The sequence below is a fragment of the Symphalangus syndactylus genome, chromosome 18 (assembly GCF_028878055.3).
Source record: "Symphalangus syndactylus isolate Jambi chromosome 18, NHGRI_mSymSyn1-v2.1_pri, whole genome shotgun sequence".
NCBI lineage: Eukaryota > Metazoa > Chordata > Mammalia > Primates > Hylobatidae > Symphalangus > Symphalangus syndactylus.
In genome coordinates, this window is record NC_072440.2 from 84,901,730 (window position 1) to 84,924,888 (window position 23,159).

Below are 23,159 nucleotides of genomic sequence, written 5' to 3' on the forward strand. Positions count from 1 at the left end.
AAGCAGAAAACTATTGGGGAGTCATTTCTAGAGCTGGAAAGAAGCCAAGAGACCACCAAGCCCAATCTTTTTGAGACAGAGTCTCACTCCATCTCCCAGGCTGGAGTGCAGTGGCACGATCTCGGCTCACTGCAGCTTCCGCCTCCTGGGTTCAAGCAGTTCTCCTGCCTCAGCCTCCTGAGTAGCTGGGACCACAGGCGCATACTGCCACGCCCGGCTAATTTTTGTATTTTTAGTAGAGATGGGGTTTCGCCATATTGGCCAGGCTGGTCTCAAACTACTGACCTCGTGATCCGCCTGCCTCAGCCTCCCAAAATGTTGGGATTACAGGCGTAAGCCACCACGCCTGGCCAAGCCCAGTCTTACAAATGAGGACCCTCAGGTTGGTAGAAGGGAGGTGACCTGTCCACACCAGGAGTTAGCAGAAACTTGAACCCATATTTCTTTACTGCTCATGGGCAGAGTAATACTGCTGCTATGATTCCCAGGAGAGAAACTGAACTTTGCTAAACTACCACTTTGGCAAACTCAAAAGCAGACGGGCCAGCCATTTGTGGTCTGAAAGCACTCGGAGGCTAGAGACCCTCTGTTACATGGTGCCTCTGTCAGACAGCCCTACAATTTGGATCCTGGGGCTGGAAAAAGATAAGAATGCTGGGAGACTTTAGTTGTGGCAGGCTGCCTCTCAGTGGGTCCCACTGTGTTGACTGAGTGCCAGCGGTGGACTCCTGATGCCTGCATTTGCAGAACTGATAGCTGCAGGGAGGCAGTGGGTTCCAGCGGCACAGCGTTCTCACATTTCTGGCCACTTCTAGAGGCAGAGGACGGGATCAGCACCATGGACAGCCTCACGGTCCTGCCTCCCTTTAGTGTGTCAGAACACGCGACCCGGACTAGTCTGGTCTGGGGACGGCCCTAGTCATTGCTGGCTGTTCTAAGCGGGGCGAGGGACTCCCATGGGTCCCAGAGCAGTCTTTACACCCCATCCGGCTTCTCGCTTTCCTGCGTCCAGTGCTGCTTCCAGCGCTAGCCCCAGGGGCACGAAGGCTGGTGTCGGGAGGTGCGCCCCTCCGGGGGCCCGCCAGCCGCCAGACTCGAAGCTGTGGCTGTCATTGCTTCTACAATCAGTGCATGTTCTTCGCTGACGTCAGTCGGAGCTGTCCTGGCACTATATAAGGCTGGCGGCAGACCCGGGACAGACCCTGTGTTCCCCAAGGCGCCTTCAGCCCGCCCCGAGGGACAGAGACTGGAGCTCAATCTTGGACCGTACAAACGCTCGCCGACAACCTGTGAGTGGCTCAGAGCGTCCGCCCAGCCTCCCCCAGCACCAGGACTCCGCTCAGCTCAGCCATCGCGCTCCTCCGGGGAGGGAGGCTGGGTGGAAGGGATGGAACAGCACTGGCGCAGTGGCTGGGGCTGGAGGGCAGGCTGCGGGCATTGGGCGGCGGCCGGAGGGGTCGCCGGGCGAGCGCGGGGAGGGGAGCGGCCTCCTGCAGCTGCCCCAGGCGCACCTCACCCTGCGCTGCCCCTGTGTGTCCAGGGCCGGCGGCACCATGAAGCAGGCGGGACGCGCGGCGCTGCTGACCACGCTGCTGCTCCTGGTACAGCTGTGCCCCGGGAGCAGCCAGAGGAGCCCCGAGGCGGCCGGGGTCCAGGACCCGAGTCTGCGCTGGAGCCCTGGGGCACGGAACCAGGGCGGTGGGGCCCGCGCGCTCCTCTTGCTGCTGGCGGAGCGCTTCCCGCGCCGCGCGGGGCCCGGCCGATGGGGACCCGGGACGGCAGGCGAGCGGCTGCGGCGGGACAACCCTCCTCTGTCCATTGACCTCACCTTTCACCTGCTGCGGACCCTGCTGGAGCTGGCGCGGACGCAGAGCCAGCGGGAGCGCGCCGAGCAGAACCGCATCATATTCGACTCGGTGGGCAAGTGATGGCCCGGTTTGGGGCCGCGAAAACTTTGACCCCTTTCCCCCACCCCAGGGTTGGGATGCGGGGCAGAGCCACCAGGGCACTCTCTGCGTGACTATTTTTTAATAAAAGTACTGAAGACCCGTTGGCTTCTGTCGTGGGGGCAGGGCAGTCACAGCAGCGTGGGAACCCGTGGGAAGGTGGGGCCCCCAGGCCAGCGGGAGGGTAACAAAATGCTGTGGGGGGCTCCGAGAGAGCGGCTTTCAGCCAGGTCAGCCAGGTGCCTGTGGACCCCAGAGGTCACCAAATCCTCAGGACCTCAGAGGTCCCGGCACCACCGCCCCGCCCTCGACCCTCTTCCCAGGGCGCTGGGCTCACCAGTTCGCTCCTGGTATCACAGAGGTGCCCAACAGGGGTTCATTTAGCTTCCGCCCCCGAGACGGTCTCAGGTTCTGGGAAGGGCAGGATGGTGGGCGGGTCGCCTCCGAAGCCGAGGCTGCGGGATTGGGCTGCGAAAGGAGATACGGGTCTGGGACGCTCGAGTTCTTTATTGAGATCCTCCCGGGGCCGGCGCCGATTTGGGTGATACCGCGGTCTCTGCGCAGATCCTCCCCGACTCTAGCGCGGGCTCTCGAGCAGGGTCGGGTCGGCGCAGGTCTGTGCCCAGGAAAGAAGGCTCGGTGGGCGGGTGCTGCGAAGGCGCGAGGCAGCTCGAGCCCCGCTCACTGCGTCCCCCGCCACGTGGGTTTCTCCTCTACTCAGCCTGCCTTGCCTGCCCTCCCCAGCACCCAGCAGGAACAGCGGGTGAGGAGGAAAATGTACTTTTCCGCCCTAGAGGGCGCGCCTTTGTGGCTCCGGGGTTGGGTTGCACCGAGGAGTGGGGGCTCCACGCGACCCACAGGGAGGACAATCACTGGGGGAGGGGACGCGAGCACACCAGCCAGGCCCCACCCCAAGCCCCTCAGGCCGCTCTCACCTTAAAGCCCATCTGGCCGCTCTTCCTCCGGCCCCGCGCTGCCCTCGTCTCCGTCCGGGGCCACCTCCTCTTCCTCCCCGGAAGCGCCTGAGCCCAAGGAAGGCCTGGTGAGGTGGAATCCCTGCCTTTCCGGCCATCGTGCCCGCCGCACCCCCCACACAGAGGGTCCGAACCCCAGTCCCAGTAGCCCTCGGCCACCTCCCTCACCCGGCTGGAAGTCGATGGTCCGCAGCATTTCGGCCACGTGCTCCACGCTCACGGTGAATTGCTCCATGCTCTCATAGCCTGGCTCTGGCCGCCCTGCCAGCTCCACCTTCGACATGGCCCCGACCCTGCAGTGGCCACACGGACTCAGCTGGCAATGCCCCAGCACTCTCAAGCCCCACCCCAGCCAGGGGAGCAGTGCAGCCCCCTTCCTTTCCCTTCCCGCTGGGCCTACTCACTTATTGATCAGCTCCTTGGCCTGCTGCAGGGAAGAAAAGGAGGGTGAGAGTAAGCACTGGGCCAACCTGGGCAAAGTCCCATTTCTGATTCTCACCACAGTCCTGCGGGGTAGGTGGGAAGGCACATCCCAATTCGTTAAGTAGAAAACGAACTCAGAGGGGGTGACTTGCCCAAGGTCGTAGGGGCAAGCAGGTGCAAGAGACAGGACTTGAACCTGGGTCTCCAGGTACCAAGGCCCCGACTCCAGCCACTGTGCAGCGCTGCCACCCTCCCCTAGGGCCCACCTGGAGGTAGAGCGCCATCTGTGGCTCTTCCATGGACTGGATGGCAGACTCCACCAGCTTAGAGGAGGCCTCCAGGTGGTCGCCATACTGACGGATGAGGCCGCGGACACGCTGCAGCTTCTCCTCTTGCTCCCGGGCCAGCGCCTGCAGCAGCTCACCCTTGCGCTCCTCCAGCACTGCGCACAGGCTCTCAAACCTCTGGTTTAACAACTGCTTCTGCCTCCGGCTATTGTCCTAAAAGATGGGGAGCAAGGATGAGGGAAGGCGTGGCTGAGACCTGGTGGCTGGGAAAGTACAGGGTACTCACAGAGAACCAACACAGAAAGTGACCCATCCGTAGTGACACTGTGAGTTAGTGGCTGAGCCAGAATCCAGCCCAGATCTTTTCCATAATAAAAACACAATGCTTTCAAGTAGCTTCACTGAGTGCTGTCTATATCCCTAGCCCTGGTTTTTATTTGCATTATTCCATTTAATTCTCAAAAAGAACCCATGAGGTAGCTGGAGTATCATTATCATCATCACTGTTCTATGAGGTTAAACAAAACCAAAGCACAGAGAAGTTAAATAACTGGATGAAAGTTTTGCGGCAAAGCTGGAATGCACACCCAGCAGCCTGACAAAAGCACCTCCCACCACTCCCAGGACCCCAGAAACTTTCAGACCAGTTTGGCCAGAGGTCAGAGAGGAGCAGTTCTCTTGGGAGCCCGGGGTCTGCAGGCCAGCCAGTTGCTGTTCCTCCCTCCCTCCAGCCCAGGCTCACCTCGATGGTCTGGCACACCTCCTCCATCTGCGTGATCACTGCTTGCACACGGTCATTGCCTGCCACCAGCATCGCGATGCCATCGCTGAGCTCACTCTGATACACACACAGGTCAGCACTTAGAGCTGGGACCTGGCCTAGAGCTACACCCCTCACCCCAGCCAGGGTTGCCTAGGAGAGGGCTGGCCCCTCCACCTCACCCCCCATGAGGGCATCTACAGCAATCTAGAAGGCTTGAACCATCAAGAGGTACGGAAGCACATTCTAGTGATTCTGGAAGGAGGTGGAGAGAAGCCCTCCACCACTAAGTGGGGAAGGAACAGACAGTCTCCAAACATCCACCAGATACCAGACACTGGGCTAGATGCTTTATCTGTAGATTCATTTCTTGCATCAATTATGAGAAAGTCTTCGTGATTATCCATTTGCATAATATTGCCTCTTCTCTATTCTCTTTATCCTCTCATTCTGGGAATCTGATTAGACCTGTTAGACCTTCTCACTCTCAGCCTTCTCATCTCCCAGAACTGCACATTCTGTCTTTCTTTCAGTCCTCTCATACTGGTCACTAGTTCTGTTTTCAGACAAATCTATCATTTAATTCATTCATTGATTTTTAAAAAAAATTTTTTTTGAGACGGAGTCTTGCTGTGTCACCCAGGCTGGAGTGCAGTGGCGTGATCTCGGCTCACTGCAAGCTCTGCCTCCCGGGTTCACGCCATTCTCCGAGTAGCTAGGACTAAGGCGTCTGCCACCACGCCCGGCTAATTTTTTGTATTTTTAGTAGAGATGGGGTTTCACCATGTTAGCCAGGATGGTCTCGACCTTGTGATCCGCCTGCCTCGGCCTCCCAAAGTGCTGGGATTACAAGCATAAGCCACTGCACCGGGCCGATTTTTTTTTTTTTTAAGAGACAGTCTCACTCTGTCACTCAGGCTGGAGTGCAGTGGTATGATCATTGCTCACTGGATCCTCAAACTCCTGCACTCAGGTGATCCTCCTGCTTCAGCCTCCCGAGTAGCTGGGATTACAGGCACATGCCACCACTCCCAACTAATTAAAACAAAAAAATTGTTTTAGTCCAGGCACGGTGGCTCACACCTGTAATCCCAGTACTTTGGGAGGCGGAAGCGGGTGGATGATGAGGTCAGGAGATCGAGACCATCCTGGCTAACACGGTGAAACCCCGTCTCTACTAAAAATGCAAAAAATTAGCCAGGCGTGGTGGTGGGCGCCTGTAGTCCCAGCTACTTGGGAGGCTGAGGCAGGAGAATGGCGTGAACCTGGGAGGTGGAGTCTGCAGTGAGCTGAGATCACAACACTGCACTCCAGCCTGGGCGACAAAGCGAGACTCTGTCTCAAAAAAAAAAAAAAAAAAAAATTTTTTTTAGAGATGGAGGTCTCTGTCGCCCAGGCTGGTCTCGAACTCCAGGTCTTATCCTCCTGCCTCAGCCTCCCTAGTCACTGGGTTTACAGGTTCCAGCCACCATGCCCAGCCCTCTGTTGAATGTTATATATATATATATGTATATTTGAGACAAGGTCTCACTCTGTCGCCCAGGCTGGAGTGCAGTGGCTCGATCTCAGCTCACTGCAGCCTTGACCTTCCAGGCTCAGGTGATCCTCCCACCTCAGCCTCCCAGGTAGCTGGGACTACAGGTGCATGCCACCACGTCCGGCTAATTTTTTGTATTTTTTTGTAGACGGGGTTTCAACATTTCCCCAGGTTGGTCTCCAACTCTTGGACTCAAGTGATCCTCCCATCTCAGCCTCCCAAAGTGTCGGGATTACCAGCGTGAGCCACCACACCCAGCTACATGGTTGTTTTTTGATATTCTATTATTGTTTGGTTTTTAAAATTTTTCATCTTTTTTTAAAAAGCATTTGATTTATAGTGACTTCCAATTATTTAATAATTCCAATATCTCAGTTCCTTTTGGAGGGGGTCCTAAATCTGTAATTCTTGTTTCTGCTGACTTCACTCATGGATTACGTTTCTCTGTGCACCTTCAATTGTGAGCTAATATTTTGTTGATATTAATTAATTACGGAATACCTACGGGCCTAAATTGAGTATATTTTCCTCTAGGCAGTCTTTGCATTTGCCTCTGTTGAAACCCAGGTGGCGCAATTTACTGCTTTAGCTCCTAGGATCCTAGTTTAACCTACGGTCTCCGGAAACTTTTTTTTTTTTTTAGACGGAGTCTCGCCCTGTCGCCCAGGCTGGAGTGCAATGACGTGATCTCAGCTCACTGCAACCTCCGCCTCCCGGGTTCAAGCGATTCTCCTGCCTCAGCCTCCCGAGTAGCTGGGATTACAGGGCCTGCAACCACGCCCGGCTAATTTTTTGTATCTTTAGTAGAGACAGGATTTCACCATGTTGGCCAGGTCTCCAACTCCTGACCTAGTGATCCGCCCGCCTCGGCCTCCCAAAGTGTTGAGATTACAGGCGTGAGCCACTGCGCCCAGCCGGGTCTCTGGAATCTTAGCTGCAGGTACCCCTCCTTTTAGGGGTTTGGAGGAATAGTCTGGTCTCTCTAGCTCAGTGACATTGCCAGCACTGGTCCTCTGGGAAATGCTGACTTTTCTGTGCTTGCCACTCAGGGTTCTGCTTTCAGCTCCGCCTTTTCTCTTCGCCCCTCCCCACCCCCACTGATTTCCTTTGCTTCTATGTACCAAGCAATATAATTTGAAAATTCTGTTTTACACAGAATCTAGTTGTGTGATAGTGAGAGGACCCTGCAAGTATCTCATCCACCATACTGAAGTCTCTGCTTTCATCCATTATCGAATTTTATCCTTATAGCTACTATCACAAGTAGGCATTTTCACCCTCATTTTACACATGAGGAAAGTGAGGGCCACAAAGGTCCAGTAACATACCTAGGTCACATACCGAGTCAAGCACAGAGTTAGGACTTTCACCCCAATCTGCTTGACTTTTATTTTATTTTATTATTTTATTTTATTTTCGAGACAGAGTTTCACTCTTTTTGCCCAGGCTGGAGTGCAATGGCGCAAACTCAGCCCACTGTAACCTCCGCCCCCGGAGTTCAAGTGATTCTCCTGCCTCAGCCTCCCGAGTAGCTGGGATTACAGGTGCCCGCCACCACGCCCAGCTAATTTTGTATTTTTAGTAGAGAAAGGGTTTCACCATGTTGGCCAGGCTGGTCTGGAACTCCTGACCTTAGGTGATCCATTCACCTTGGCCTCCCAAAGTGCTGGGATTACAGGCATGAGCCACCGCGCCTGGCGTAATCTGCTTGATTTTATTTTTATTTATTTATTTTATTTATTATTATCATTATTTTTTTTAGACGGAGTCTCACTCTGTCGCCCAGGCTGGAGTGCAGTGGCGCAATCTCGGCTCACTGCAAGCTCTGCTTCCCAGGATCAAACAATTCTCCTGCCTCAGCCTCCCAAGTAGCTGGGACTACAGGTGCCTGCCACCACGCTTGGCTAATTTTTTTGTATTTTTAGTAGAGACAGAGTTTCACCGTGTTAGCCAGGATGGTCCCAATCTCCTAACCTCGTGATCCACCCACTTTGGCCTCCCAAAGTACTGGGATTACAGGCATGAGCCACCGCGCCTGGCCTATTTATTTATTTTTGGACAGAGTTTTGCTCTTGTTGCCCAGGCTGGAATGCAATAGTGAGATCTCAGCTCACCGCAACCTCCACTTCCCGGGTTCAAGCGATTCTCCTATCTCAGCCTCCCAAGTAGCTGGGATTACAGGCACTTGCCACCACGCCTGGCTAAGTTTTGTATTTTTAGTAGAGACAGGGTTTCATCATATTGGTCAAGCTGGTCTCTAACTCCTGACTGCAGGTGATCCGCCCACCTCAGCCTCTTAAAGTGCTATGATTACAGGTGTGAGCCACCGCGCCCAGCCTGCTTGACTTTAAAACTAAGTGGAGTAACACTTTGGGAGACTGAGGTGTCAGGGGCGTTTGAACCAGAGCAACTCCATCTTGAATAGGGGCTGGGTAAAATGAGGCTGAGACCTACTGGGCTGCATTCCCAGATGGTTAAGGCATTCTAAGTCATAGGATGAGATAGGAGGTCGGCACAAGATACAGGTCATACAGACCTTGCTGATAAAACAGGCTGCAGTAAGGAAGCCAGCCAAAACCCACCAAAACCAAGAAGCCAATGAGAGTGACCTCTGGTGGTCCTCACTGCTACACTCCCATTAGCTCCATGACAGTTTACTAATGCCATGGCAACGTCAGGAAGTGACCCTATATGTTCTAAAAAGGGAAGGCATGAATAATTTACCTCTTGTTTAGCATATCATCAAGAAATAACCACAAAAATGGGCAACCAGGCTGGACCCGGTAGCTCACGCCTATAATCCCAGCACTTTGGGAGGCCGAGGAGGGTGGATCACCTGAGTTCAGGAGTTTGAGACCAGCCTGGCCAACATGGTGAAAACCTGTCTCTACTAAAAATACAAAAATTAGCCAGGCATGGTGGAGGATGCCTGTAATCCCAGCTACTTGGGAGGCTGTGGCAGGAGAATTGCTTGAATCTGGGAGGCGGAGGTTGTAGTGAGCTGAGATCGTGCCATTGCTTTCCAGCCTGGGCGACGAGCGAAACTCCGTCTAAGAAAAAAAAAAAAAAAAAAGAGGGCAACCAGCAGCCCTAGGGGCTGCTCTGTCTATAGAGTGGCCATTGTCTTATTCCTTTACTTTCCTAATAAACTTGCTTTCACTTTACTCTATGGACTAGCCCTGAATTCTTTCTTGCGCAAGATCCAATAACCCTGTCTTGGGGTCTGTGTCAAGACCTCTTTCCTCTAACAGAGGCAGGAGGATGGCCTGAGCCCAGGAATTCAAAACAAGCCTGGGCAACACAGTGAGATCTTGTCTCTTTTTAACATTTTATTTTTGTTTTTGAGACAAGGTCTCACTCTATCACCCAGGCTGGAGTGCCGTGGTGCAGTCATGGCTCACTGCAGCCTCAACCTCCCGGGCTCAAGTGATCCTCCCACCTCAGCCTCCCCAGTAGCTGGGACTACAGGCATGCCACCATGCCCAGCTAATTTTTTGTAGAGACAAGGGTCTCACTATGTTACACAGCCCAGGCTGGTCTCGAACTCCTGGACTCAAACAATCCCCCTGCCTCGATCTTCTAAAGTATTATTAGTACTACTAATAAATATTACTAGTAGTAGTATCCTCCCAAAGGATTACACAGTGAGCCACTGTGCCCTGCCAGAGACCCTGTCTCTATGTAAAAATAAAAAATTAGGGTCAGGCTCAGGGGCTCATGCCTGTAATCCCAGCATTTGGGAGGCCAAGGTGGGTGCATCACCTGAGGTCAGGAGTTCCAGACCAGCCTGGCCAACATGATGAAGCATCGTCTCTACTAAAAATACAAAAAAATAGCTGGACATGGTGGTAGGTGCCTATAATCCCAGCTACTCTGGAGGCTGAGGCAGGAGAATCACTTGATCCTGCGAGGCAGAGGTTACAGTGAGCCGAGATCGCGCCATTGCACTCCAGCCTGGGAAACAAGAGCAAAACTCCATCTCAAAAAAAATAAAATAAATAAAATAAATAAATAAATAAATAAATTAGCTGGGCATGGTGGCACATGCCTGTAGTTCCAGCTTCTTGGGAGATTGAGGTGGTAGGGATCATTTGAGCCCAGGAGTTCAAGGCTGGTGCAGTGAGTCACAATCATACTAGTGCATTCCAGCCTGGGCGACAGAGATCCCCACATCTCTTAAAAAATAAATAAATGGAGCTGGGCACAGTGGCTCACACCTGTAATTCCAGCACTCTGGGAGGCCAAGGTGGGTGGATCACATGGGGCCAGGAGTCAAAAAAAAAAATACAAAAAAGCTGGGTGTGGTGGCACATTCCTGTAATCCCAGGTACTTGGAAGGCTGAGGCATAAGAATGGCTTGAACCCGGGAGGCTGAGGTTGCTGTGAGCCAAGACTGCACCACTGCACTCCAGCCTGGGTGACAGAGCGAGACTCCATCTCAAAATAGATAGATAGATAGATAGATAGATAGATAGATAGATAGATAGATAGATACATAGGGCTGAGTGCGGTGGCTCACATCTATAATCTTAGTGTTCTGGGAGGCTAAGATGGGAGGATCACTTGAGCTCAGGAGATCAAGGCTGCAGTAAGTTGGGTTTGTGCCACTGCACTCCAGCCTGGGCAACAGAGTGAGATCCTGTTTCTAAATAAATAAATAAATAAATAAATAAATAAATAAACAAACAAACAAAAGATTGAGTAGATATCTCCCACATATCTACTCCCTCCCGTTTGATACCTTCTGGCGTTTGTAAATCGTGGGCAGTGGGGCCACCTCACAGTCCTTGTGGGCACCGAAGACCTTGCAGAGAGAGCAGGTGGGCACCTCACAGCTCAGGCAGTAGATATTGATCTTCTCCTCTTCATGCTCCTCGCACATGAGGTGCTGCTCAGCCTTGGAGTGCAGTGGCCTAGAGAGGAGTGGGCAGGGGGAGGTGGACCTTAAGCATGAAGGGTCCTAGGAATACCTTCTCTTCAGCCTCCACCAACCACCACCAACTTCTCCGCCCTTGCAGCTAGTGCTGTGGCTGAACTGGTGAGTACTTCCACAGAGCTCTGAATTTGGGGAATAGAAGGAGCTAAGAGATAGAGGAGGCCTGGATTCAAGAATAGTCTGTATTACAGGGGGCAGGGAAGTCCCACAGGACAGGAAGCCTTGGGGGGTTGGCGAGGATCTTGTTGGTGGACTGCCAGCCTCTCCCAGGAGGAGAGGGTAGGAGTGAAGTACTGGCTAGGGAATCAGAGACTGCCCTCTCTGGGAGGCCTGAGGCAAATCCCTCTCCAGATCTAGTCCTATTGTCTCTAGACAGAACAGGCAGGTTGATCGTTTCAGTCTCTCCCTTTTGGCTCTGATGGGTTCCTTGGCTGTGTCCTAAGCCCTGCCATTAGAGAGGCAAGAGACTCTGGCGGCTCACCTGGACGACTCCTGCTTGTAAATGTCGATAATGTTCTCCACTAGCAGGTTTCGCTGCAGGCCGTAGACACCGTGTCTGTCCAGGACAACCTCATGCCTGCAAGATGGGCAGCGGAAACGGCCTCCTGAAGACACAGTGGTGGAGCCCCGGGACTGCCACAGAGGATTCGAGGCCTGCAGGGACAGATGGCTTGAGAGAACAGGCACGGGGAGGCATGAAGGGACTGGAGGAGGCAGCGGGAAAGGGCTTGGGGGCTAGGGAGTAGGAACTTGATAGAGGGGAAGATGTCACCTCTTCTCTGTGGCTGGATCTACCTCTGAGAGCAGCGCACGGTGGACGGCCATGGAGACCCTGCTTCCCACCTTTGCCTCATTACTCAGCCCACCTCCTAGAGTGCCCCTGCATCCAGAGCCCAGCTTTGGTCAAGGTGTAGTCAGGATGGGATCTCTCCAAAGGGGCCAGCTTGGAGCCGTGGCGAGACATTGGCCTTGGCAATAAGGCCGAGGCAGGAAATGGACTCTGAGTGGTGCGACCAATGTCTTCCAGTCTGGGGCCCTCTTGGGCCACAACTGGGGGAGATTTTCTGCAGTCCTGGGTAGGGGTACAAGCAGACACAAGTGCTCAACAATGGGGTTCACAAAGTATAACTAGCCAGGTAATTCTAGAAAATTGCTCCAGGAGCTGGAAGTCAGGAGTCCTGGGTTCTTGTGCTGTCTCTGATGCCCTCCCCTCGGCCTTTTTTTTTGTTTGTTTCTGAGACAGGTTCTCTCTGATGCCTAGGCTAGAGTGCAGTGGTGGGATCACAGCTCACCGCAGCCTCGACCTCCTGGGCTCAAGCAATCCTCCCATCTCAGCCTTCTGAGTAGCTGGGACTACAGGTGTGTGCCACCATGCCCAGATAATTTTTTTTATTTTTAGTAGAGATGAAGTATCACTATGTTGCCCAGGTTGGTCTTAAACTCCTGACCTCAAGTGACCCTCCCACCTCAGCCTCCCAAATTGCTGGGATTATAGGCGTGAGCCACCATGGCCAACCTCTTAACTATATAAATTTAGACAGGCATTCAACCTCTGTAAAGCTGAGGATAAAATTAGATTATTCATTTATAGTGTGCCAGGTAGCTGCTAGACTCTGAGTTAAAGATACAAAGAAAATGCATCCTGTCCTAAGGACAAGCACCTGACAACTGCATCCAGCAGGATGGGTGTTGTGATAGGGGTAGGCTCAGAAGGAGGACTTAACAGACACCCATCACTTCCTCCAGCTTACATCTCTTTCCTAGAGAAGTTGCTCCATCCTATCCTAGAAGGGAGATCCCTGCCACAGATGACTGATTCAGAGCTAAGGAGGTGATCACCTGACCAAAGCAGAACCAATCAAATATTCTCTCCTAAGAATTTGGACTTGAGACTCAGGGGCTTAGCTGGCTACGCCAAGTGCTGCTTAGGAATTGAATAGACCTGTGGAATTGGGCTAAGAGCTGACATCACGGCCACCCTGGAAAGTGTAAGGGGTCAGAACCTCTGAACAGAAAAGGCTGGTCTACAGAGAAAAGAGTCTATGCGTGGGGAGATGCAGAGATGAAAGACCGGCAGACACTGCTTATTGTTCCCTGATGTTCATCACCTTTTCTTCTTCAATAATAAGTGCCCTGAGTTTTAACAAGACACATGGTATAAAGGGCTGGGTGTGGTGGCTCATGCCTGTAATCCCAGCACTTTGGGAGGCCGAGGTGGGCAGATCACTTGAGCTCAAGAGTTTGAGACCAGCCTGGGCAACAGAGCAAGAACTCATCTCTACTAAAAATAAAAAAATTAGCTGGGCATGGTGGCACACACCTGTAGTCCCAGCCACTTGGGAGGCTGAGGCAGGAGAATTGCTTGAAACCAGGAGACGGAGGCTGCAGTGAGCTGAGATAGTACCACTGCACTCCAGCCTGGGAAACAGAGGGAGACTCCATCTCAAAAAAACAAACAAAAAAACCCATGAATCTAAGCCTCCTTTCCAGCTGGGTGTGGCCAACTGGCTGTGCTCTGGGATGTAGAGGCAAATGTTTTGTGTAATTTGCAGGAAACTGCACAAACCGTCTTTCATGGGAGGGGCATGCCCTGCTCCTCCCCTTTTCTCCTGCCTGCTGGCTGGAAAGAAGACAGGATGGCTCAAGTTGAAGCAGCCATCTTGAGCCAAGAAGTGGTAGCCACATGTTGAGAATGGTAACGAGATGAAAGGAGGTCTCTGATGAGGCAGTCCTGCACTGTCCACCCATACTTTCACTTGAGAATAAAGCAAATTTTTGCCCTCTTTTTTTTTTTTTTTTTTTTTGAGACGGAGTCTCGCTGTCGCCCAGGCTGGAGTGCAGTGGCGCGATCTCGGCTCACTGCAGGCTCCGCCCCCTGGGGTTCACGCCATTCTCCTGCCTCAGCCTCCTGAGTAGCTGGGACTACAGGCGCCCGCCACCTCGCGCGGCTAATTTTTTGTATTTTTAGTAGAGACGGGGTTTCACCATGTTAGCCAGGATGGTCTCGATCTCCTGACCTCGTGATCCGCCCGCCTCGGCCTCCGAAAGTGCTGGGATTACAGGCGTGAGCCACCGCGCCCGGCCAATTTTTACCCTCTTTAAGCCACTGTTATTTTGGGGTTTCTGCCACTTAGAACCTAATCCTAACTGGCTGAAAGATTATGCATTCCTAGAGAGTAACGGAGACAGTGGTCACCTATGACCTAGCATATTGAGATGCACTTCCTACAACTGGGATGCATGAAATTCTCCAAACCCTTATACCATACACAAACCAGAAGACAGTTTGGAAGGCCCCTTGCATGTGGGCAGCAACACCCCATCATGTACAGAGTGCAGCCAAGTCAAGGGTCTTGTGTGATCCTTTGGTAGCAAGGGCTGTAGGCAAGGCAGGAAACGTGGACCCACTGTGAAGTGAGCAGCTTATCTTGGGGAGAGTAACTGGTGTGTGCCATAAATACCACATCTTTCTTGGGATTTCTTGAGAATAATGTTAACCTTTAGCCCATCATAAACCCGGGGCAGATTAGTTTGAGATAATTCAAGGCATGTTTGTACATCTGCCTTCTCAGTAGCTAGAAATATATGAATATTGTTGAGTTTAGTTTAGGGAATGCGTTAAAGTGTATAATCACTTGCCTTTTGTTTGCTTAATACAATTACTTTTCAATATTTAGAACCCAAGTGAGGAAAGAGGTGTTGGGAGAACTCTAAGGCTGCAGATTCCTGTCTTTCTTATCTTTGATTTGCTGATGGCAAGCATATAGAGATATTTGAATGGGAGGAAGGCGGACCTATATCCCACAGCAAAGATAAACTCTTGAGCAGCCGCTCTCCCCAACCTCCATCCCTCACTGCACCCTTCCTCTTCCTGAGCCACAAAGGCAGGGATACCCATTACTTAACATTCAACAAATGTTTTGAGGTCGGGCGCACTGGCTCATGCCTGTAATCCCAGCACTTTGGGAGGCCGAGGCGGGTGGATCATGAGGTCAAGAGTTCGAGACCAGCCTGGCCAACATGGTGAAATCCCATCTCTACTAAAAATACAAAAATTAGCTGGTGCGGTGGCAGGCACCTGTTATCCCAGATACTTGGGAGGCTGAGGCAAGAGAATCACTTGAACCCGGGAGGTGGAGGTTGCAGTGAGCTGAGATCATACCACTGGACTCCAGCCTGGGAGACGAGTGAAACTCTGTCTCAAAAAAAAAAAAATGTTTTGAGGGCTTATTATGTGTCAAGCATTGTGTCATGGGTTTTCCAGACATTAAAGTATTTATTCCTCAAGAACTTCTTGTAAAGATTGTTGAGGATCCCAGCTACTCAGGAGGCTGAGGCAGGAGAATCACTCGAACCCAGGAGTCGAACCCAGGAGACAGAGGTTGCAGTGAGCCGAGATTGCGCCACTGCACTCCAGCCTGGGCGACAGAGCAGGACTCTGTCTCAAAAAAAAAAAAAAAAAAAAAAGTCGAGGAGATGAACAATCACCCCTAACTTAGACTACAAGAAATAGAATAATAATGCCTAACATCTACTGAGCCAGGATTTGCTCTAAGTCTTTCATTTGTATTAATTCACTTAATACTCATATCAACCCTGAAGTAGGTAATACTCTTTTTTTTTTTTTTTTTTTTTGAGATGGAGTCTTGCTCTGTTGCCCAGGCCGGAGTGCAGCGGTGCAATCTCAGCTCACTGCAACCTCCATCCCCTGGGTTCAAGCGATTCCCCTGCCCCAGCCTCCCAAGTAGCTGGGACTACAGGTGCCTGCCACCATGTCTGGCTAATTTTTTTGTATTTTAGTAGAGACAGGGTTTCACCATGTTGGCCAGATGGTCTCAATCTCCTGACCTCGTGATCCGCCCACCTCAGCCTCCGAAAGTGCTGGGATTACAGGCATGAGCCACTGTGCCTGGCCCTCAAGTAGGTAATACTCTTAGCCCCATTTCAAGGATGAGGAAATTGTGTCCCAGTGAAATTAAATAAATTGTACACGGTCATGAGCTAATAGGTGGCAAAGCCAGTACTGGAACTTAGTCACTCTGACTCCGGAGCCTGTCCTAATAATCATTGTGTTCTATTGTCAGACACAATAAAACTTAGGCCAGGCTGTGCACGGTGGCTCACACCTGTAATCCCAACACTTTGGGAGGTCAAGGCAGCAGGATGGCTTGAGTGCAGGAGTTCAAGACCAGCCTGGGCAGTACAGTGAAACTCCATCTCTACAAAAAAAGAAAAAGGTGGCTCATGCCTTTAGTCCCAGGTGTTTGGGAGGCTGAGGTGGGAGGATCACTTGAGCCCAGGAAGTCAAGGCTACAGTGAGCTGTGATCATGCCACTGCACTACAGCGTGGGTGACAGAGTGAGACCTGTCTCAAAAACAAAACAAACAAAAAACAAAACAAAAAAACGCTTAGAGCTAATATTCATTTCTCTGAGTCTCAGGCAGAGGCAGTTTTTTTATTGTTGTTGTTGTTGTTTTTTTTTTTTTTCTTAGACAGAGTCTCACTCTGTCATCAGGCTGGAATGCAGTGGCAGGTTCTTGGCTCACTGCCACCTCCACCTCCCAGATTCAAGCGATTCTCCTGCCTCAGCCTCCTGAGTAGCTGGGAGTACAGGCACGTGCCACCATACCCGGCTAATTTTTTGTATTTTTAGTAGAGATGGGGTTTCCCCATGTTGGCCGGGCTGGTCTTGAACTCTTGACCTCAGGCAATCCACCCACCTTGGCCTCCCAAAGTGCTGGGATTACAGGTGTGAGCCACCACGCCTGGCTGTTTTTTGTTTTTGCTTTTTAAGTAAAAAAAGTAAAAGGGTAATGAAGGAACAGACCTCAAACCTTCATAGAGGAAAGAAACTACAGCCTGAAAATCAACTATGCAACTGTGGACTAAAGCTATTTAAGCAAAGATCAACAAAAGATGACTCATCAAATTAAAACCCTGTGTGCCATGGAGCTCTATAAGGGCCCTGCTTTCAAACAGAATGACCTGTTTGTCTGTGAAATGGAGAGGAAATAGCTCAAATCTCAGGGGAGACCTCCTCCCATGGACCTGTATGTGCCTCTATGGTAGATAAGTCACCGGATTCTGCGTGAAAAATATTCCAAGACAACACAACCAAATTGAGACACTCAACTACCTATTAATTCAGGTCATACCCCTCTATTCACCAAAGAAGGCACAGAACTAAAGAGAGATTGCAAAACCAATGACAACATCCAACCAGGCAGCTTATATTTAAGAGGCTAGTGAAAGAAAGCCAAGATAAACACAGTGGGTTGAGTCAGGAATTCACCTTCAGCTCCAGATAAAAGTACCCTGATAAAAGAGGAGTGATAAGCAGACAGAATCCAACAAAAGATGCAAACCAGATAATACAAAAAGAAAAGAAAAAAGAAAGCTTGATAAACAAGGGACAGATACTCTAAGAATCAATGCCATTTCGATACACCATTTTAAAAGAAATAACAAAAACAAAGAGATATAAGTGATCAAAGCTGGAGAAGAAAAGAGAGCTGGCAGAATTAAGGAAAGAAATCAAGTAAATATCAACACAGAAAAAAAATCCACATTTGACAGTAGAATGGATGACGCTGATAATAGTCACATAGCTTGCAATAGAAATTATCAGCTAAAAGTAACAAGGTCTGCAGTCTGTAACATGGATAAACCTTGAAGACATTACGCTAAGCAAAATAAGCCAGACACAAAAGGACAAATATTGTATGATTCCTCTTAAATGAGGTACCTGGCATAGGATGGATGGTGGTTGCCAGTTGCTGGAAGGAGGGGGAGTAGGGAGGTATCGTTTAAGGGGTGTGGGGTTTCAGTTTGGGGTGGTGATAAAGTTCTGGAGATGGATAGTGGCGACGGTTTCACAACAATGTAAATGTATGTAATGCCATTGAACTGTGCATTTAAAAGGTTAAGATGGCACATTTCACGTTATGTGTATTTTACAAAAATTAAAAAAAAAATTTTGAGACAAGATCTCTCTCTCTGTTGTCTCAACTTCCTGGGCTCAAGGGATCCTCTCACCTCAGCCTCCTGAGTAGCTGGGACTGCAGGTGTCCCACCATGCCCAGCTGATTTTTAAAAAAAGTTTCTGCAGAGATAGGGTCTTGCTAGTTGCCCAGGCTGATGTCAAACTCCTGGCCTCAAGCGATCCCCCTACTTCAGCCTCCCAAAGTGCTGGAATTTCAGGGGTGAGCCCCCATGTCAGGCTTACAATTTTTAGAAAGAAAAAATCAGGACTTGGGTTATCTTGGCCAATGTCTTCCTTCAAACTCCCCACAGCCACCAGAACTGACTTCAGGATTTGACCTGAGGGAGGCACACTAACACTACCTCTTCACCACTCTCCCACCTGCCAAAGCAATTTCTTTAGCAGCTCATTTCATTGGTTAGTCATTGCATTTCTTCTGGAGGCCAGAAGGCTAAGAGGCATCAGTACTCAGGCAGTCCAACCCAAGTCCTTTGAAGAGTTCCTTTTTTGGGAGAGAGAAATCGGGAGTGTGTGAGCTCAGGGGACAGGGCGGTGGGGATAGGCTGCACCTCTGCTTTCCTCACCGTCTGGCTCGGGGCTGGTGCTGCTCCCTGCTGCTGACACCACAGTCCTGTATTTTGCATGTAGCCTTTCATCCCCCAGTCCCAGAGTCCCCTCCTGATTCACAAGTCCAATTCCTCCTGCCATATCTCTGTCAGGCCTGGCTGGCTTTCCTCTTAACCTCCAGGGCAGCCCTTCCCTTCTGTGATTGCTTCAGCAATGCTAGCCCCCAGCCAAATCCTAACCCCACTTCCTTTGCTAGTCTCTCTGACCAATATTTACATACATGTGCTTTTTGGCATTAAGACTACATTTGACTTGTAATAAAATAGTAAAGTTTATCCTTCGGACTTTCTAGGGCCTCTGGCTCATATTGCTTAGAGGCCCTCATTGTGTTTCCCAAAATATGGCCGGGCGCGGTGGCTCAAGCCTGTAATACCAGCACTTTGGGAGGCCGAGGCGGGCGGATCACGAGGTCAGGAGATCGAGACCATCCTGGCTAACACGGTGAAACCCCGTCTCTACTAAAAATACAAAAAATTAGCCGGGCGTGTTGGCGGGTGCCTGTAGTCCCAGCTACTCAGGAGGCTGAGGCAGGAGAATGGCGTGAACCCGGGAGGCAGAGCTTGCAGTGAGCCGAGATTGTGCCACTGCACTCCAGCCTGGGGGACAGAGCAAGACTCCGTCTCAAAAAAAAAAAAAAAAAAAAAAAACAAACAAACAAAATATGGTATAATACTGATGACAAGCATGAAGATTGGAGGTGATATGGGGATGGATGTTCAAGATTTTTTATGTGTTAATTCTAATGCATATTAGGAAAAAAACAGTCCACAAAACTGACAACTTTTCATGGATTTCATCGTATAGAATAAGGATAAAGTAAATATTTAAGATTTAAAAGTCATTTTTTGTTTGTTTGTTTTTGTTTTGAGACAGGGTTTCACTCCTGTAGCCCAGGCTAGAATGCAGTGGCACGATCTTGGCTCACTGCAACCTCTGCTTCCCAGGCTCGAGTGATTCTGCAGCCTCAGCCTCCCGAGTAGCTGGGACTACAGGCGTTCACCACCACGCCTGGCTAATTTCTTTATATTTTAGTAGGGACAGGGTTTCACCATGTTGGCCAGGCTGGTCTCAAACTCCTGAGCTCAAGTGATCTGCCTACCTTGGCCTCCCAAAGTGCTGGGATTACAGGTGTGAGCCAGTGCACCCAGCCTAAAAGTGAGTGTTTTAAAATAGAACTATTAAATTATAGTACAGGTGGTACACAGCTATGGCAAAAATCAGGAAGGTGAAATCAGAATGAAATTTGCTAACCATTTCCTGACTTTCCCTACCAAAATTTGTCCGACTTGTGTTCCAAACCTTTTGCAAATGTTGAGTGGCTACTTTGAGAAAGTCTTCTACACTGGCTATATGGGTCAAATTGTTGCCCTTATAGGTAACATCTCTGGTTTTTAACAGAAGCATTTAATGGAGCACAATATAGGGGAAGTAGCACAAAACCACAGCCGTTTTAGCAGCCCGTGACTTTGTCACCAACGGAAATCACAGCTGTTTTCATATCGCGTTAGAGTTGTTGCTAAAATTTCAAAAAATAATGTATGCTTATCATTACTTATTTATTTATTTATTTTTAGACGGAGTCTTGCTCTGTCACCCAGGCTAGAATGCAGTGGCGCAATCTCGGCTTACTGCAACTTCCACCTCCCGGGTTCAAGCGATTCTCTTGCCTCAACCAGGCGCGTGCCACCATGCCTGGCTAATTTTTTGTATTTTTAGTAGAGACGGGGTTTCACCGTGTTAGCCAGGATGGTCTCCATCTCCTGACCTCGTGATCTGCCTGCCTCTCCCTCCCATAGTGCTGGGATTACAGGCATGAGCCACTGCGCCCAGCTGCTTATCACTACTTCTAAATGACAGCAGTTCAGACTCACTGCCAGACCTCATTCTTTAATGTGTTAGTTAAGAAGCACATGTATTACTCCATCAAATGTGCTTTAAATATTTTGGTGATTATATTCCAGTGTTTCCAAAGCTTTCTTTATTATTGTCCCCTCTGGGAGCCCTTTTAATTAAAAAAAATTTTTTTTAAGAGATAGTGTCTCTTAAAAAGATAGCACGGTGGCTCACACCTGTAATTCTAGAACTTTGGAAGGCCGAGGTGGGCGGATCACTTGAGGTCAGGAGTTTGAGACCAGCCTGGACAACATGATGAGACCCTGTCTCTACTAAAAATACAAAAATTGGCTGGGCACGGTAGCATGCACCTGTAATCCCAGCTACTCAGGAAGCTGAGGCATGAGAATCACTTGAACCTGGGAGGTGGAGGTTGCAGTGAGCCGAAATCAAGCCACTGCACTCCAGCCTGGGCTACTGAGCAAGACTCTGCCTCAAAAAAAAAAAAAAAAAAAAAAAAAAGGAGAGAGAGAGATAGGGTCTCACTATGTTGCTCAGGCGGGCCTCAAACTCCTAGGCTCAGGCGATCCTCCTGTTCAGCCTCCTGAGTACCTGAGACTGTTGGTGTGTGCCACTGCTCAGGAACCTTTTTAGACATTTCCCCCCAATAGCTCCCATTCCCTTCATTAAATATTAATATCATAGATATATCTGTTTATGTACCGCATGCTTATCTACCCTTTACACATAAAAAGAGTAAAATTTGGCCACATGCGGTGGCTCACGCCTGTAATCCCAGCACTTTGGGAGGCTGAGGCGGGCAGATCACCTGAGGTTGGGAGTTTTGAGACCAGCCTGACCAACATGGAGAAACCCTGTCCCTACTAAAAATACAAAATTAGCCAGGTGTGGTGGCACATGTCTGCAATCCCAGCGACTTGGGAGGCTGAGGCAGGAGAATTGCTTGAACCCGGGAGGCGGAGGTTGTGGTGAGCCGAGATCATGCCATTGCATTCCAGCCTGGGCAACAAGAGCCCCCTTCCAAGAATTAATTTTTTCCCCTTGAGAGCAATATCACTCCCATTGAGAATACATGCTGTATTCTAATGCCATCAGTTTCCTTTACCATATGTATTATATTGTATGCATTTAAAAAATTGTTATTAGAAAGGATCCATAGGTTTCACACACTGACAAATCGGTCCACGGCACACACAAAAAATTACTCCCTACGCTGATTATAAGTCCCTCAATTTTCTCATCACAAATAAGGATTTTATACTCTAATGGATACATGACAACTTCCTTAATACATCTTCATAGCTGACAATCTCTACATTAGGCTAAAGATCTTTCAGCTGACTAATACCCAGTTAGAAAAATCCTATCTTCTGCTTCTGTTTATCTTTCCATTTCAAGACTAAGAGATAACTGATTGGCTCTATTATACACATAAATGTCTTGTCCTTTCCTTAAATCTTACATTTATGCAAGGAAGCCAGCCCCATGAAGTAAAATTTCATGTGCCAATGATGTGATGTGTAGAGGAAATTCCATCACTCTAGGAAACATAACAGAACACCTAGTCCTTAGTCTGTCCCTTTGTTTGTGTGACTGTGACCTGTTTCCTGTGCTCTCTTCTGTAAAATGGAGATAATGTCCATTTGCTCTAACTCAAATGGAATCATATTTGTGAATGTATTCTATAAATTATAAGGCACTGAACAAACACAGAGGACTGTTAACAGTCCTAATCTAGACCTTAAAAAGAAATGACCACACAGAACCACAGGGTATGAAATGACTGTTCTTTCTCCACTGTGAAGGATAAGATGGAATGGAACAAATAAATGGAATTTAATTCTAGACTATGTTCAAAGCTGTTGTGTGGAATATATGCCATGAGCTCTCTCTCTTTTAGGCTTTACGGTGCCTTCTATTTCCTTTGTAATGTTCCATAGCATCTAATAGAAATATTCCATCTAGAAAGATGCTCTGTAAATGCAGCTAGTCTAGCAAATCCATACTTATGTCAGAATGTTTTCCCTCTTCTCTGGCTATCCAGAGAGGTGCTAATTTGGGACACAGGCTCTGGATGCAAGGGGGCTTTTTGGAGGCTATTTCCCTCAACCTGAAGGCCTGGCCAATGATGAATGATGGACCATGCAAGTTCTGTGAGCCAGACACTCAGAATATGTTGGAAAAACCTTGGGAAAACAGTGGGCAGAAGATCAGACATTTGGAGAAAAGCCGATGAGCCTGAGAAGAACCCAGGTTTTGGTAACAGCTGAGCTGCAGGTGTAAGAGGGACTGTAAATGGAGGGCTAGCTATGGGCGGCAGAACCTAGGGAGGAGCCTGGCCCAAGGGGCTGGTAAACCAAGCCCTACTGCTTGAAAGGAGGAGTGATACGCCGAAGAGTGGGCCAAATTAGGACACTGGTCACAGAATGGAAAGCCCTCAAAAAATAGAAATCCCTAAAAATATTTTTCGACTTTGTGAAACCAATCGTTAGAATTGCAAGAGATGTTAAAGGTCAGTTTAAGGCCAGGTGCAGTGGCTCACACCTATAACCCCAGAGCTTTCAGAGGCTGAATTGAAAGGATCACTTGAGGTCAGGAGTTTGAGACCAGCCTGGGCAACATAGTAAGACTTTGTCTCTACAAAAACATTTGTTTTTAATTAGGTGGGTGTGGTGGTACATGCCTGTAATCCTAGCTACTCGAGAGGCTGAGGCAGGAGGACTGTTTGAGCCCAGGAGTTCAAGGTTACAGTGGACTATGATCATGCCACTGCACTCCAGCCTGGGTGACAGAGTGAGAGACTCTGTCTCTGGGAAAAAAAAATCAGTTTAA

General features: G+C 49.6%; 2 protein-coding genes across 4 annotated transcripts in view; one reads left to right on the forward strand and one right to left on the reverse strand.

Annotated features, from left to right (window-relative positions):
- The first annotated feature begins 89 nt into the window (after positions 1-89).
- On the forward strand, positions 90-2,049 carry UCN (urocortin). Its single transcript, XM_055252243.2, has 2 exons — positions 90-1,289; positions 1,541-2,049. Exon 2 carries the CDS (start codon positions 1,554-1,556, stop codon positions 1,926-1,928), a length of 375 nt encoding a protein of 124 aa, XP_055108218.1. The 5' UTR covers positions 90-1,289; positions 1,541-1,553; the 3' UTR covers positions 1,929-2,049.
- TRIM54 (tripartite motif containing 54) overlaps positions 2,010-23,159 on the reverse strand; it is a 27,114-nt gene continuing 5,964 nt past the window's right edge. Inside the window, exons 2-11 of one of the 3 annotated variants that reach the window (XR_008652408.2) lie at positions 11,345-11,517; positions 10,669-10,840; positions 10,447-10,572; positions 4,373-4,468; positions 3,610-3,843; positions 3,325-3,347; positions 3,089-3,213; positions 2,882-2,968; positions 2,284-2,562; positions 2,010-2,189 (exon numbers count right to left, since the gene is read on the reverse strand). Coding sequence is in view for 2 of the 3 variants with exons in the window: in XM_055252219.2 (XP_055108194.1) it covers positions 2,883-2,968; positions 3,089-3,213; positions 3,325-3,347; positions 3,610-3,843; positions 4,373-4,468; positions 10,447-10,572; positions 10,669-10,840; positions 11,345-11,517 (1,035 nt within the window). In the remaining variant the exon portion in view is untranslated. Of the gene's footprint in view, positions 2,563-2,881; positions 2,969-3,088; positions 3,214-3,324; positions 3,348-3,609; positions 3,844-4,372; positions 4,469-10,446; positions 10,573-10,668; positions 10,841-11,344; positions 11,518-23,159 lie in introns of all 3 variants that reach the window. The other 2 variants (XM_055252219.2, XM_055252220.2) reach the window with 2 other exon arrangements.